This window comes from Pelophylax lessonae (assembly GCF_965119305.1).
Source record: "Pelophylax lessonae genome assembly, chromosome: 1".
NCBI lineage: Eukaryota > Metazoa > Chordata > Amphibia > Anura > Ranidae > Pelophylax > Pelophylax lessonae.
This window is the reverse complement of record NC_138768.1, coordinates 293,859,798-293,877,379: the sequence shown is the minus strand read 5'-3', so window position 1 is coordinate 293,877,379 and position 17,582 is coordinate 293,859,798. Positions and strand designations below refer to the sequence as shown.

The following is a 17,582-nucleotide window of genomic DNA, read 5'->3' as shown; positions in this document are numbered from 1 at the left end:
TAAACCATTGAAAAATCCCTCCAAAGATGTCTCCAAGGCCACCCAACCCCTTGAAGGGGTTCCAACCTTCCTCAGCAATTTTCCTGGCTTTTTCTTGGAGGTTGGTGACCTCTTTCCTATGCTTACTAATTACGTCATAATAATCTGGAATTTCAAAACTTGTATTATATATCCATGTACAACATTCATAGTCTTCTGTCATCTCACACAGTCCTGTCAATGCTGCACTCATAGATTCAATGGCTAGATTCTGAACTTCTAGCTGTTTCCTAATTGCTCTCTGTTCCACACTTAAAAGTTTAATGTCTTCTGCGTTTCTCTCAATTATCTCATCTAATATACTTGAGTAATTATTCAACCTATTCATCATCTCCATGCCCCAGCCTAACCAGGACGGAAACCATGTCCATACTTTGTCAGCCTGTGTAAACAGCTCACGCTTCTCCTTGTGTCTAAGTGGATATTTGGGATGAGGGCCTGCTTCTAAGTGATATTGCTGTTTTCCTTCTTCTCCTGCCAACACTCCTAGTACAGGTATTACATGGGCCAAATAACACCACCCTTCTGCTCTTATGGGGATCCAAGGGTAACAAACTTTCCCACAGCAAATATATGTGCTATTCCCAAGTGAGAAAGGGCGTCTGCTTAAGACCCTTTGTGCATAAGTGGAAATTCCTGCTAAAGCTAGGAGAGCAATAACCTTCTTTAAAGCGGGGTTATTATCCTCAATCATAAGTTTATACATGGTTCTATTTAGTTCCGCATCCTGAGTGGTAAATACTGATGTCATATTTACATCTAGGGAGAAATTTAACTTGGATTCACTACATGCTCCTCTTCCCTTATTGTGTACATTTCCTAATCTGAAACACCAGTCTGGAGAGTGAGTTTTACTGACTATGTGAAAAGAGACAGTGTCATTATTATAGATTGCGGAGATATTAGACAAAACCATGGGGGGGATACCATTAAGGAAAGGAACTGCTCTTAGAGGGGAAGCTATTAAAGGAATTCTAGCAGAGCTGGGGTGTAACTTACTACAGATCCAACACTTATCATATCCTGATTTTTGTGCATACATATACTTTAGCTTAAGCAATACCATTCTTTCATTAAATATTTCTACATCATTATAAGCAGTTTCTCTTCTATTCCTAGTGTTGATGCTGGGAGTTCCACAAACGAGGCGGAACACCCCCAAGTCCTCTGGATGGTATATACAGTTAGTAATGATCCATGTTGGCATGAACACTGTCAGCACTAGAAGAAACAGTCCGCAAGTTGCCTTCCCAGAATTCTGGGGTAAGAGAATTGAGGACATCTTCTTCAGAGATTTTACCACCTACTTCACTCACTTTTCGAGGCCTTACAACACCTGCTTCACCTCCTGTACCTGTGTCTTGCTTCTCAGGTCTGGGGGGAATCTTCTTCACTCTACTTGCGTGGATCCAGGTGTTAGCTTGTTCCGTCAACACAGCGGTCCGGGTCACGGCAATCACGGTGGTTGGCGGTCCAAAGGGGAACTCTTGCTTCTTATTCCGATTCAGCTGTTTAACGACCACTGCATCACCCGGTACCAAGGAATGGGTTGGTTCCTGTTGAGAGAGAGGGAGAGTGCGAGCCACATTGCCATGGATACTGTTTAATTTCTCAATCAGATTTTTACAATACTCCTCCTGTATTTGCTCTAGATCCCCTCTTTCTATCACTAGGGGCTTCTTTGTCCAGGGAGTAGGAAATGGTCTACCCATTAAAATCTCAAACGGGGAAAGACCAGTACTCTTTGAGGGGGTCATTCTGATCTCAGCCAGAACAGCGGGCAGTGAATTCTTCCACTTGTGGTAAGTACCTCCTGTGGCCTTCCTAAGTTTGTCCTTTATCGTTCTATTCATTCTTTCCACTATCCCTGAGCTCTGTGGATGATAAGGAATGTGAAACTTCCAGTCAATCTGGAGTACTCTCACAAGCTCCTGACAAATCTTAGATGCGAATGCCGGTCCATTGTCAGAGTTTATCTGGACCGGGCATCCCCATCTTGGGATCACTTCCTGAGTTAAAACCTTAACTACAGTTTTTGCGTCTTCTCTGGTCATCACAAAGCATTCCAACCAACGCGAAAACATATCCGTGATAACCAGAAGAAACTCTTGTCTTTTCCCTACTTTGGGCATGTGGGTGAAGTCGATCTGTAAATGTGTGAAAGGTGAGGTAGGATATTGTAGATGTTCATGTGAGGGCTTATTGGGAATATTAGGATTGTTCCTAATGCATTCAATACATCGGGCCACAAATGTCTTGCAGAGTGAGGGAAGGTGCAAAATGTAGAAGTCTTTGGCTATCAGGTCTGCTGTGACTTTCCATCCCCTGTGTCCTACACCATGATACTGTGAAATGAACAAAACTGCACTACTCTGTGGGATACCAGGTCTCCCCTCTTTGGAGATGAGCCCTGTATCAGGGTCCAGCTCCAAACCTTGTGAAACCCAAAAGTCCATGTCCTCTTTGGTTGCAAAGGCCTGGAGATCCTGAAGTATTTGGTCCCGAGGCAGGGATGGGGGCACTAAAGGAGGGAGCTGTGCAAAAGCTTGGCCAGCACTGGCAGCTGCTTTTGCAGTAGCATCTGCCAAAGCATTCCCTCTTGCAATTGAGTCCTTGCCATGAGTGTGTGCTTTACAATGAATGATAGCTACTCTGGATGGTAGCTGAATAGATGACAGTAAGTCATCCACCAAGGATGAGTGTGATATGGCCTTCCCATCGGCTGCTATAAAGCCTCTTCTCTTCCATATGAGTCCGTGATCATGCGCTGTCGAGAATGCGTACTTGGAGTCAGTGAAAATGTTCACTTACTGTCCCTCAAAAATCTGGCATGCCCGTGTCAATGCAATCAGTTCTGCTGCTTGAGCAGACTGATAAGGAATTGGTTTAGCTTCCAGAACTATGTCAGGCAGCTGTACCACAGCATACCCTGCATGATAAGTGTTGTCATTCGGGCGAGAACAGGAGCCATCCACAAAGACAGTCTGCACCCCCTCCATAGGGAAAGCAAGCATGTCTGCCCTTGGGGAGGTATCCTGATGAATGACTTCAATACAATCATGCAGGGGAGGCAACTCATCGCCTTCTTTTTGTAAACTCAACATGGCATTGAGAATGGGGGCTGGGCCTGAGTTGGGAGGGCTGTATGCAATTGTCAGGGAAGGGTTACCCAGAAGGATAACCTCATATCCACTGAGCCGTTGATCAGACATGTGCTGTGTGTGCAAATTCTTCACCAGGAACAAGATTTGATGTGTAGTGTGTAACGTCAGGGGATAACCCAATGTAAATGACATAGCCATTTCCACTGCCATGGCACAAGCAGCCAAAGCTCTCAAACATGCTGGCATTCCTTGGACAGGAACAGGTACTACCTTAGAAAAAAAAGCAACAGGCCTCAGTTTGCCTCCATGCTCCTGTGTTAGGACCCCAGCCATGGTTTTACAGTTGTCCCTCGCAAACAGATGAAACATTTTACAATAATCAGGAAGTCCCAAACTAGGAGCTGTAACCATTGAAGTTTTAAGATACACATAAGCATCAACCATTTCATCAGACCATTTGATAAAGTCAGGATTATCAGACAGAGTGGCTTGTCTCAAGATATTGTCATAATAAGCGCTTTGGCTTATCCATTGTCTCAGATAGCTTGCGATTCCTAAGAACTTCAGCATGTCATTCTTAGTCTGTGGGCGCCCCAAACCCATGAGAGCCGCAGCTCTCTTGTGACTGATTTTGCGTTCACCATGAGACAAAGTAAAACCCAAGTATTCAACAGTTTCCTGACACCATTGCAATTTCTTTCTAGACACTTTGTGACCTGTCTGAGCTAAGTGTTCAAGCAGTGAAATTGAGTCTTTTACACATGAACTCCTGGTGGGACTTGTCAACAATAAGTCATCGACATATTGAAGGAGGACGGAACCATGGCAAGGTGCCCAACCCTGAAGCGTAGCTTGTAACGCTATTGAGAAAACTGCCGGCGAATCGATGAATCCTTGACTTAGATGCCCCCAAGTTAGTTGGCGCCCAAGAAAGGAAAAAGCTAGTAGTAATTGTGTTTCCTCATCCACAGGGCAGGAATGAAATGCATTTGCCAAGTCAATGACAGAAAAAAATGTTGCATCAGCAGGAATTGAGGTGATAAGAGATGGTACGTCAGGTACAATTGGGGCAATGGGGATCACCAAATTATTAATGGCTCTTAGGTCTTGTACAAACCTATAAGATCCATCACTCTTCTTCACAGGATTGATTGGCGTGTTATAAGGAGATATGACTGGTTTCAATATCCCCTTCTCCAGGAAATGTTTTACCACAGGGGCAATCCCCTCTATCTTCTCTTTTGACAAAGGGTACTGTTTGTGGTATATAGGGGATGCTCCTGGTTTCAGTCTGGCTTTGTAAGGGGTGCATAGAATGTGTCCTACATCCAGATTGCTTTTGGCCCATACAGGATGATCAGGAGGAAATATGGATGAGATCTCATCTGAATGACTGTTTCCAGGGGTCAGAGTTTCTTGGCCTGAGGCCAAGAAAATGTCCGTCCCAGGAACCATTATTGACAGTGCGAAGAAAGGTCATTCAATTGAAACTCCTCCTTCCCGGTCGATGGAAATACACATTTCCAGCAACCCCATCAAATCTCTCCCTAATAAATTCACTGGACAGCAAGGAATGACTTTGAATGAATGATACAAGAGTGTTTGGCCTGTTGTCATGTCTGCAACTGGGAGAGGTGGTGTTTTGTAAGTTTTGGTCAGTATCCCATTTATTCCCATGGAAGGTGCAGCAATCTGTCTCTCACCCCTGTACATATCCCCTGAGAAGGCTGAGCTCATAGCCCCTGAGTCTGCGAGAAATGGATATATCTTGCAATTCTTGATCAACTGCACTCTGACGCACTTCCTGATGGCAGAGTTAGGCTGCTTAGCCTCAACACCAACTTTTTCCAGGACGATTCCTTTAGCATGGGAAGCACCTCCAAAAGGGTTAGCCTATAGGGCAGTCCCCAAGTTGGCTTTCTTGTACTGCTTGTCATGCCATTTCTGCTCACGTCGGTGGTTACGGAGCTTTCTAGCTGTATGAAGACCACGGCACTTGCCCATCTTGCCTGTCCTAGGGCCGACTGCGGAAACTCAGGCTCGTTAGTATAGTGGTAATATCCCACCGCTGCCACCAAGCTGTTGGGTATTATTGGGTTTTCCTTGATTGACCAGTAGAGGGCCTCAGTCAGCGCTGGAGACCTGAAGTGACCACTAGAACACGCAGTAAGTTATCACATCAAGTCCGAGGTTTATTTTGGGCAACTGCTCTTATATAGAGACAGTGACGTAGCAAATGTAAAAGCTCTCATCAAATCACAGTAATCAAAGGCATTGGAAAAGATATTTAACCAATAATATCATTACAGCGTACAAGTTGGCAATAAAGTAAGAGCATGGACATCTCATGATATTGAATAGTAATTATTAACATACGGCAAAGCTAGTAGGGTCTAAAATCCATCATTTCTGCAGCTTTCAGGTCAAACTGACTCTATAAGTCAATATCGGCTTATTGACATAAGCCTTGCCAAATTATCAGTAACTTATGAAATGAGACAAACAGCCCGTTTGCAGAATAGTGGATTTTAGCTATTTTGTGAGGTGAAAATGATTCCTGATTTAACTCGTTCATTACCTCACAGTCTATGCATTGAAGGGGGCACGCACGCTGGTCTCTGCATTGAAAGGGGTCACGCACAATGGTCTCTGCATTAAAAGGGGACACGCACGATGGTCTCTGCATTGAAGGGGGCACGCTGGTCTCTGCATTGAAGGGGGCACGCTGGTCACTGCATTGAAGGGGGCACGCTGGTCACTGTTTTGAAGGGGGCACACTGGTCACTGTGCATTGAAAGGGGGCATGCTGGTCACTGTGCATTGAAAGGGGGCACGCTTGTCTCTGCATTGAAATGGGGCACTCACGATGGTCTCTGCATTGAAAGGGGGCACGCACAATGGTCTCTGCATTGAAGGTGGCACGCATGCTGGTCTCTGCATTGAAAGGGGGCACGCATGATGGTCTCTGCATTGAAAGGGGGCACGCACGATGGTCTCTGCATGTGAAGGGGGCACGTTGGTCTCTGCATTGAAGGGGGCACGCAGGTCACTGCATTGAAAGGGGGCACACTGGTCACTGCATTGAAAGGGGGCACGCTGGTCACTGCATTGAAGGGGGCACGCTGGTCACTGTGCATTGAAAGGGGGCACACTGGTCACTGTGCATTGAAAGGGGGCACGCTGGTCACTGTGCATTGACAGGGGGCACGCTGGTCACTGCATTAAAGGGGGCACGCTGGTCACTGTGCATTGAAAGGGGGCATGCTGGTCACTGTGCATTGAAAGGGGTCACGCTGGTCTCTCTGCATTGAAAGGGGACACGCTGATCTCTCTGCATTGAAAGGGGGCATGCTGGTCACTCTGCATTGAAAGGGGGCACACTATACCTTAATTAAAGCCCCTTTCACACTTTTGTGACCTCAAAGTCACGCAATTTTTTACAGCGTTTTTTGCCATCTACTCTTGGTCTGGCCCCTGGGTCCAATATATGAACCCATTGGGGCCCTCGAGTCAAAAAGTTTGCCCACCCCTGGTCTAGAACATACTCTAGTACAAATATCTCTAAGTTTTCTAGCTATGCATTAGAATACCTAAATGGTAATTTCATGAAAAGAAAATTTAGAAAAAAAAATAGCTAGTCAGATTGAAAAAAGACATAAATCCAACCAATTAAAAACAAAAAAAACAAAAAAGAAAACACAACCATACAACCCCATATATACACAATTCTATACCCACAGTTGATCCAGTAGAAAGCAAAAAGCCCCAGCACAGCATGATCCAATTTGCTACAGCATGGGAAACAATTCCTTCCTGATCCCCCAAGAGGCAATTAGATTTTTAACTGGATCAACTTTATCTGTAAATATTATTACCAAGGAAAAAATCCAGGCCATTTTTAAAGCAATCTACTGACCGGCCAGAACCAGCTCTGGAAGTCTATTTCACATTTCACAGCTCTTACTATGAAAAAAACCTTTCCATATTTGGTGACCAAATCTCTTTTCTTCTAGATGCAAAAAGTGCCCCCTTGTTCTCTGCGATGACTTTAAAGTAAATAACTCAACAGCAAGTTTACTATATGGACCATTTCTGTATTTATACATGTTGATAATATCCCCTCTAATATCCTCTTCTCCTTAATAGCTGAGCTCATCGGTTTGGTTGCTTCTCTCTGCACTTTCTCCAGTTTTCCAATATCCCTTTTGAGAACTGGTTCCCAAAACTGAACTGCATATTCCAGATGAGGTCTTACTAATGATTTGTACAGAGGCAAAATTATATCTCTCTCTCTCTGGAGTCAATACCTCTCTTAATGCAAGAAAGGACTTTGCTTGCTTTGGAAACCACAGCTTGGCATTGCATGCTATTATTAAGCTTATGATCTAGCAGAACACCCAGCTACTTCTCCACTATAGATTCTACCAATTGTACTTACCCTAGTATGTATGATGCTTGCATATTCTTAGCCCCCAAGTGCATAACTTTACATTTATTACCAATAAATCTCATTTGCCACATTGTTGCCCAATGAAACAGTGCCTTGAGGTTGGCTTGTAAGCTGGAGATATCCTGTAAGGAAGTTATTCCACTGCATAGCTTAGTGTCATCTGCAAGGACTGAAATTACACTTTTAATCCCAGACCCTATATCATTTATAAAGATATTAAAAAGTAAGGGTACCAACACTGAACCTTGGGGTACACCACTGATATCCTTAGACCATTCAAAGTAAGAATCATTAACCACTACTCTCTAAATTCTATATTTTAGCCAGTTTTATATCCATTTACAAACTGATCTTTCCAAGCCTGTAGACTCCTCTTCTCCTTAATAGCTGAGCTCATCGGTTTGGTTGCTTCTCTCTGCACTTTCTCCAGTTTTCCAATATCCCTTTTGAGAACTGGTTCCCAAAACTGAACTGCATATTCCAGATGAGGTCTTACTAATGATTTGTACAGAGGCAAAATTATATCTCTCTCTCTCTGGAGTCAATACCTCTCTTAATGCAAGAAAGGACTTTGCTTGCTTTGGAAACCACAGCTTGGCATTGCATGCTATTATTAAGCTTATGATCTAGCAGAACACCCAGCTACTTCTCCACTATAGATTCTACCAATTGTACTTACCCTAGTATGTATGATGCTTGCATATTCTTAGCCCCCAAGTGCATAACTTTACATTTATTACCAATAAATCTCATTTGCCACATTGTTGCCCAATGAAACAGTGCCTTGAGGTTGGCTTGTAAGCTGGAGATATCCTGTAAGGAAGTTATTCCACTGCATAGCTTAGTGTCATCTGCAAGGACTGAAATTACACTTTTAATCCCAGACCCTATATCATTTATAAAGATATTAAAAAGTAAGGGTACCAACACTGAACCTTGGGGTACACCACTGATATCCTTAGACCATTCAAAGTAAGAATCATTAACCACTACTCTCTAAATTCTATATTTTAGCCAGTTTTATATCCATTTACAAACTGATCTTTCCAAGCCTGTAGACTTTACCTTACACATTAGCCATGTGTGGGGAGCTGTGTCAAACACTTTTGCAAAATCCAAGTATACTACATCCACAGCCACCCCTCTGTCCAAGGTTTTACTTACCTCCTCATAAAAAGAAATCAGATTTGTTTGACAACTTATGTCTTTCATGAACTCATGCTGTCTTTTGCTTAAAATATTTGTTTCGAGCAAGAACTCATCTATGTGGTCTTTTATTAAACTATTCAGTATTTTCCCAACTATAGACATTAAACTAACAGGTCTATAGTTACTAGGCAAAGACTTTGATCCCTTTTTAAATATAGGCATATAGACATAGGACGCCAGTCCAGTAGTACTATTCCAGTCCTTAACGAGTCCCTAAAAATTTGAAATAAAGGCTTTGAAATGACAGAGCTCAATTCTTTTAGGATGCGTGAGTGGATGCCATCTGGTCTGGGTGCTTTATCCACCTTTATTCTGTCTAAACATTTCTGGACCATATCACTGTTGAGCCATTGTGGATCATTTAGGGCTGTGTCAATACCGGCCTCATTATGGTTATGAGCTCCCCCATGCTCCTTTGTATACACAGAGCTGAAGAAAGTATTTAATAAATTTGCCTTCTCTTTGTCCCCAGTCACCCACTCCAGATTATTTTGTAAAAAGCCTACACGCTCAGACCTAACCTTTTTACTATTATTATATTTGAAGAATTTTTTGGGGTGTTTGTCCTACTATCTTTCTGTCATTCATTTTGAATTTTTGCATCTTTGTTTTCCTTTTTACATATTTTGTTATATTCTTTGTAACAATTAAACAATGATAGTGTTTCTTCATTTTTATATTTTTTAAAAGCACTTTTCTTAATATTTATAGCTTTTTTAAAATTGGCCATGAACCACATAGGTTTTATTTTTAGCCTTTTAAACTTACTGCCTTAGGGAATATACTTTGCAGTAAGTTCCCAAACAGTTTTTTTTGAAGAATTCTCATTTCTGTTCTGTTTTCATCTATGCCAATATTCCCTCCCAATCTAAGTCTTGGAGAGCAGCCCTCATCTTTAGAAAATTTGCTTCCGACTCAGATATTCTATTATATGAATATTGGTAATAAGCTGTGCATGGTTTGAGATTACCAGGTCCAGCAGAGCATCATTTCTAGTCAGGGCCTCAATAAGCTGCACCATAAAATTTACTTGTAATAGGTTTATACATTTTTGTCCTTTAACTGTTCCAGCAGTGCCATTACACCAGTCAATGTCTGGGGGGTAGTTAAAATCCCCCATTATTATCCCTGTCCCAGCTCTTGCAGCCCTTTGTATTTGGGCAAGGAGCTGAGTCTCCACCTCCTCATTATTACTGGAAGGTCTAAACCAAACTCCAATGATAATCTTTGTATTACGCACATCATGCACATTTCCACCCATACTTCTTCTGACTTATCACACTCTTCATCAACTAGGTCTTCTTTCACACTCACTTTGAGATCACTTCTCACATAGGGACAGACACCCCATCCCTCCGTTTTACCCTGTCTTCCAGAAAGAGAGCATAGCCAGGAATTTTAATAGCCCAGTCATGTGAAGAATGAAGCCTAGGTTCAGCAATACCAATTAAATCATAAATTTCCTCGTGCATCAGAGCTTCCCACTTACCTATTTTGCTTGGCAGACTTCTGGCATTTGTGAACAAACACTTTAATTCATTGTCACATTTTGCACATGTATTTTGCATATTTGTTTATTTTAGAACAAATAGTACAATTTCCAATGGTTGTTTGTAACATGGGAACCTTCTTAACCTCTGTCATAGCTCTCCTCCCATTTTTACCCCTTCCCAAGAGGTGACTCCTGTCTGACCTGTCTGCCCCATTATAATCTAATTCACCCTCCCCTCTCAACCCTAGTTTAAATACTTCTCCAGCCTTTCCATAATCCTCTCCCCCAGCACAGCAGACCCCCATTTAGGTGCAAACCATCTTCAGCATATAGGCTGCACCCCAACCAAAAGTCAACCCAGTGCTCTAAAAACCCAAATCCCTCCTTCTTACACCAGGGCTTTAGCCAAGCTTTCAGCTCTCTAATCTCCCCCTGTCTTCCCTATGTTGCACATAGCACAGACAATATTTCAGAGAATATCAACTTGGAGGTACTTCCCTTAAACTTGCAGCCTAATTCATTCATTTGGTTCTTAAGGAGATCCACCTTCCATATATTCTGTCATTGGTTCCAACGTGGACCAAGACAGCTGGGTCATGCCCTGCTCTTCCCAGTAATTTATCAACCCGGTCCACCTAATGCCGAACCCTGGCACCAGGGAGACAGCAAACCATTCGTTTGAGGCGATCCTGGCAACAAACTACATAGAATCCCTTTTTACCACCAACTGTCTAGACATACCTGCACTACCCTCACCAACTCTACTATATGGGCTGCTATCCCGGCTGTTAGGGATAGCAGTGACATCTAGAGCTGCCACCCCTGAGCTTGCCACCCCCACATCCTCACCCAACTTGGCAAATCAGTTAGGGTGCACAAACTCAGGGCTGGCCTTCCTTTTCTGTGAGCTCCTACCACTCCCTCTGACTGTATTAACCCATCTTACTACTTGATAATTTTGACTTACCCCTCCACCCTCCCCATTAACCCCACTAGCCACCTGCTTAGCGAGCAGAGGACCCCTTTTAAGATTGTAAGTTCTGCCCAGTGTTGCAACTTGCTCCTCCAGATCTCTAATGTGAGCTTCCAGAAGGGCAACCTGCTTACATCTGTCACAGCGATATCCACCCTGGAGTGGTTGCTCTGTTATTGTATACATGAGGGACACTGTGCATTACACAAATCCTTCAATCTTGCTAGCACACATTTACCTGGTTACAACAATAATACTACTAACAGACAATTTGAGATGTTACTTACAGTCTTGAAGACTCCTGTTATAATCCCCTGTTTTCAACTCTGGTTTTTAACTCACAACTTAGTCAAGTTCCACTTGCTCAGAGTTCCAGCAAGCAAAACTATGGCAAACTCAATACAGGCATACCCCCCTTTTAAGTACACAATGAGACCAGAGCATGTATGTAAAACGAAAATGTACTTAAAGTGAAGCAATACCTTTTTTCACTTCTTAATGCATGTATATACACTAGCTCAATGGGAAATATTGGTCAGCTTGACATGGCACTCCTCCCAAACCATAAGTGACAAGGGCACCAAACTTGGGGAGCATGTTAGGGGAACCCAGGACTATGACATGGTAGATTACCTAGGCAAGATGGCTTGCAACAGAATAGGATATGTTGTAGTCCTGGGTCCCCTCTCAGTGCTCCCCAAGTTTGGTGTCCCTGTCACTTATGGTTCCGGAGCAGTGCCATGCCAAGCTGACCAAGATTTCCTATAGACGCCAATTTTAAAAACCAGGAGTAGTGCCATGCCAAGTTGAACAAGCTGTGTCTGTACTCGCCAGTGTACGTAAAGTGAGTGTACTTAAAACGGGGTATGCCTGTAATGAGTCCTGCAGAAAGTTATATAGGACCTTAAGCACCTGTGAGCAATTAACCACTCCCCTTAATTATTAGTCTGAAGGAAGCAAAGAAAGAAAAAAAGGGCTATTTAAAAAGTGAGAGAAAAGGTGTAAAAAACTGCAAAGTAAGACCCCCTAAAAAACACCTAAAATTGCAAAAAAATCAATCACCAGCATTCAAAAGCAAAACGGTTTATCACTCTCCATTCAAATTTCCCACTCTCCAGCTTCCAACCAGCAAATCTGGCAATGTTTTCAAAAATTACCTTTCCATTTCAATCTGCAGCTATTGTAATTTTCTGGAAAATTTGATGCAATATGGCAACCTGGAGGCCTTCTGTACACAATTGGTGTACAGAACTTCCCCATAAATGTAATTTTCTGCTTGTGTTATTGGCTTACCAGCAAATAGAATGATATTGGTTCTAAAGACAACCGTTCATAGCCACATCCCTAGAAAACATCAATAGCAAGGACAAGAAAAAGGGGGGAGGGTGCCAAAAATTCTCAAAATCCAAAAAGGGTAAAAGAGTTGGCTCACATACCTCCTTATAAAAGTGGGATTTTAAAGGGTGAGAGGTTGTCATCAAATATCATACAACATACTTTGTATAAAAGAGATACAACTTTAATAAATTCATCAAAAATAGAAAATAAGAACACAATGTTCATATAAAAATAGATTTTACATCCATAATATGCTTGTCATGTCCATAAATAGAAACAGGATACTTGGTATGTCCTACGCGTTTCACTGAGCAATTGCGCTCCTATAGTAGCTTCTTCAGGGACCAAGTTCAATATTCATATAACTGTTTCTAAAAGCCTTTTAGATAAACCGCCGCAGGGCATGCTGGGCATATCAGGATAAAGATTCCATGGTGTAGGAATGAACCTGAAGATGTAGTCCCAGATAGGTAATGGACACCGGGAGGGTGGCCAAACCCATAGGGAGAGGCCCTATAGGACTGGACCGAGCCTACGTCCTATAGGGGTCCCACCTGGACACATAGAGCAGAGGAACAAGCAGGAAGCCTCTCTTGTAATGGTCTCCTAATGTGAGGGTTATATAGAGGGCAGAGAAAGATATAAGTCCTCCATCTAAGTCTGGCGTGTCCAGGGAGCCGCGTCTCACATGCAGGGAAAAAAAAAACTGCAATTTTGCTTGCACATGGTTGGATGATAGAATTCAGCAAAGCTTCACCACATTTACTAAGCTCGCACAGTGGAAGGTTCCCTTGCAAAGTGAAAAGCCTATTTGCTTTTTGTGAATCAACCCCAAAGTGTCTTCTACTATAAACTGCTACATGTAATTCAACTTCTCAGAATGCTTTGTCTGCCAAAAAAACTTCTTTCCCTTTATGTTATAAAGGTTTTTAAAAAAATTACACTGACTGCAGTTCATGTGCAGTGAGCAACCCAAGCACCTATATTATGCACATGCATAAGAGTTTTGTCAACACTTGCTGACAAATGGCTCAAAAATGAAGGCCTAGACCTTGAGGAAGACCAGAAAAAGATTACGGCAACAAAGTGACCAGGTAGAGTGCAGACCTTACATTGCTGTAGGAGATCAGACAAAGAGTAAAATCTATCATAAAGTGCAAATTCACTGTCCATACTTGCAGCTAAATACACAGCTGCAATACAAGTCTGGGATATGTTTTTCTTGCCAAAGAATATGCAATTATTGTTAGCCAGTCATGTGGCCCAGGCCCTTCTGCCAAACACCTGACCCCATCTGCCCCAGCAGGCAAATAGATTGTGCATTTTTTGCCAGGGTAGTTGCACTCTGCATGTGAATATCCAATCACATGCAGGAAAAAAAAAACAGCATTTTTGCTTGCACATGATTGGATGATCAAAGTAAGCAAAACTCTCCCTCCTTTACTAAGCTCTGCAGCAATTACACTTGTAGAATGCAGTAGAGTGCAACTGCACTTGTAAAAATGCACATTCTATTTGCCTTTAGTAAATCATCTCAATGTATTTAAAAACACATTTAATTATTTTTAATGAACCCATAACTGTAAAAATTGAAATGTATAACTAGTGTTTTTTGTCTGCCTATAATTCAAACTAAATCAAAATGTCTACATTTTAAAATGAAATCTAAAGCTATTGCAAAGATTTGACAAATTAACATGTTAACTCTTGCAATGTGCAAAGGACAAGGGGACATCAGATGCATTGCAAATTAAACAAAACAATTACCATTAGTTTAATACAAGGTTATTTACAGTAAGCTGGCTCTGTGGTGGAACTTGATGGACATGAGTCTTCAACCTTGTTAGCTATGAAACTATAAGCATAAGACACTCAGTTTATTTTTTTTGGAACAATGCATGTTACAAAGATTGGGAAACTCTTCTCAAGGTGATAAATTGATATTGAAGAGAAGAGATTTCTTATGAATATCTCAAATGCTGGTTTATTAAGGTATCTGCAACTTAATGCTTTCCAGTTTCTTCAGTCCACAGCCAAACCTTTGTGACTTTTAACTATTATGAAGACCCATATGGCGAAATGGCTTGTATTAGCATATCTTAATAGTCTGTGGATGTCTGAGTGTACACTAGTATATATAATACACAATTTTAATTATCCTTCAGGTGACCCACTGAAGACACATGTTTGTGATACAAATTAAAATAACACATATCTGCCTTTCTCTTGAGAGGATAATCGCATGCACAGCAGAGCAGTAAGCCTGACATTTAGAAAAAATGTCTACAACTCCCACATATATCGGCTTGTTGATAAGTGCTTCTGCACTTGTCATGTTGCTGAGATGCCCCAAGCCATTTTCTGCTCCGTATTGAGAATATGGAAAGTGATATGACAGGAATGCTACGGTGTTGGAACCCAGGAATGTTATACGAAATATTAACAACATGCAAAATTATTCACTGCAAAATATATTGTTTTGGAAAACAAGATAATATAAAAGCAAGGACAAAAATATTGAAAGCAAGTTTTTTTTTTTTTCTTACTCAAGGTTGAGCACACACACACCTACCTATCTATCTATGTAGAAAGGGTGTTCTTTCACGACTACATAGAAGCTTAGACTATATTCTCCCCTTATCAGGATTTTTGTATTGCAAGCCTAATATACATTAATATACTGTATGTAAATGAACGGTACCTAAATATACAGTGTATCAGCATGATTTTAAAATGCTGTGGCACCCTGCATTTAAAGGATGCATTCACTTGTTTAACCTTCATTTGTAATATTAAGCTAGCATTGGAAAAGCTCATTTTTATTGTAATATTTTTCTTCCTTTTTTTCTTCATACTGGTCTGATGACCAGTATTACATGCAGCCTCACTGTTGCTGATCTTTTCCTATTACTGACTTAAAAAGTCTTGTTCTGCGCTGTGTCTCTGTATGAGACAGCACACGTGGTCAAGGCAGGGTTTTGCTTCTTTGTACAGCAGTAAAATCACCAAATCTCACTTAAAATCTCCTGAGACTAGCAGTTCCCTAGATCTCACACTACAGATATACAGCCATAAGTCTGCAGGCAGAGAAGTGCCTTACATATCAGGAAAGGCACTGCTTTTTTCCAGGAGAAAGTCCAGACAAGACACATTTTCAGGGTGAGGCTTAGGGGGAGATTTACTAAAACTGGAGCACTCAGAATCTGGTGTAGCTGTGCATGGTAGCCAGTCAGTCTCCAATTTCAGCTTGTTCAATTTAGCTTTGAAAATAAAATCTGGAAGCTGATTGGTTTCTGCACCAGATTGGTTTCTGCACCAGATTTTGCTCACTCCAGTTTTAGTAATTCTCCCCCCTTAGGCACAAATAAAGCTGCTTGATGTTCCCTATAACATGCCAAATCTTCAATTTTTAAATTATTATCCACTTTAACCACTTCGTATCTGGGCCAATTCTGACACTTCGCTCCTACATGCATAGATCTAATTTGCTAGAAAATTATTTAGAACCCACCAACATTATATATGTATATATATATATTTAGCAGAGGCCCTATAGAATAAAATGATGGGTGTTGCAATTTTTTATGTTACACGGTATATGTGCAGCGTTTTTTGAAACGCATTTTTTTTTTAAAATAAACTTTAATAAATGAAAAAAAAAAACAAAAACACAATATTTACTCCAATGTACAATGTTGAAGATGATGCTATGCTCTTGGAATGGCAGAAAACTATAAGGCTTAAAATTCTTCTTTGGCAACGCTTTAAATGCCTTCACAGGTTACCAGTTTTGAGTTACACAGGATGTCTGGTGCTATAATTATTTCTCTCGCTCTGACGTCCATGACAATTACCTCACATGTGTGGTGCTATCACTGTTTACATATGCGTGCAGGAGTAAAATATGCATTCGCATTTGCGGGTAAGCACCTGGGGGGGGGGGGGCGGTGGTGCTTTACATTTTTTAAAATTATTATTATTTTTTTATACCAACTTGTTTTTATCTTTTTTGGGGGGGATTAACTTAATTCTATTGCTATCACAAGGGATGAACAACATTCCTTGTGACAGCATGAGCGGTGACAGGTCCTCTTTATGGAGAGATCTGGGGTCTATTAGACCCCAAATCTCTCCCCTGGCCTCCAATGCAGCTGATCAGACACAGATCAGTCTTATCGGCTGTTTTCCTGGCTAACGTCTAGATAAACAAAGAGGCGGAACCAGATGTGACAACATACTCATCGTTTCTGGTTTCTGTGGTCACAGAGAGAGGAACAACGTCAGTTCTTCTCTCTCTGTTCTGTGCAGCCATCACTGATGGTTGCATCACTACCGGGCTGTACGATCGGACTGCAGAGCCCTGGAACCGCGGCGGCAGGAGGGGGGGTGGGCTTCCACCACCCGCAAAAGTGAATAAGTGGCTATTTATCCACTCAAATCACTTCTGCTAAAATGTAATACTGGGATCTTCTACTTCAACCTGAGGACGTCCATGTACATTCTACGGGCGGAAAGTAGTTAAGGGGGGATTATAGGCCTATTAGAATACAGGCAGGGTTTTACATGTTCATTATTCATGTCTAGATTGATGGAAAGGTAAAGGAGTGCTGAATGTATGTGTTTTTCTTTTTTTTTTTTTTGTGTTGTTTTGTAAACTGACTTTGAGGAATCAAGCCCATAGAATGTTATGTTTACGAGCATTGTTTTTTCTCTGTGACCATTGTGGTAGTTAAGGACTGTATTCCAGCATTCAGGAACAATATAGTTCCATAGAATGTATCACAAGAAAAAATACCTATTTAAGATAGCTTTGTGAATTCCTTGCAGTGTACAGGTTCCAGGGCAGTCAAGAGAGGTAAGTAATCTATGACAAGTATATATCTTTTGTCCAGTCCAGCATACTTACTCTAGGTCAGTAACTTGATTTACCAGGCAGGGGCATCTTCTATTCTGTGGTGGAACTTGTATACTCTGAAG

The 17,582-nt window shown here is 41.6% G+C and overlaps 2 protein-coding genes across 2 annotated transcripts in view; one reads left to right on the top strand and one right to left on the bottom strand.

The window, feature by feature from the left end:
* MYO18B (myosin XVIIIB) overlaps positions 1 to 17,582 on the top strand; it is an 842,989-nt gene that overhangs the window by 755,043 nt on the left and 70,364 nt on the right. The window lies entirely within an intron of this gene.
* LOC309544347 (uncharacterized protein) lies at positions 1,224 to 1,892 on the bottom strand (the record flags this gene model as incomplete). The annotated part of the gene is made up of 1 exon (XM_082243248.1): positions 1,224 to 1,892. One exon carries the CDS (start codon positions 1,890 to 1,892, stop codon positions 1,224 to 1,226), a length of 669 nt encoding a protein of 222 aa, XP_082099374.1.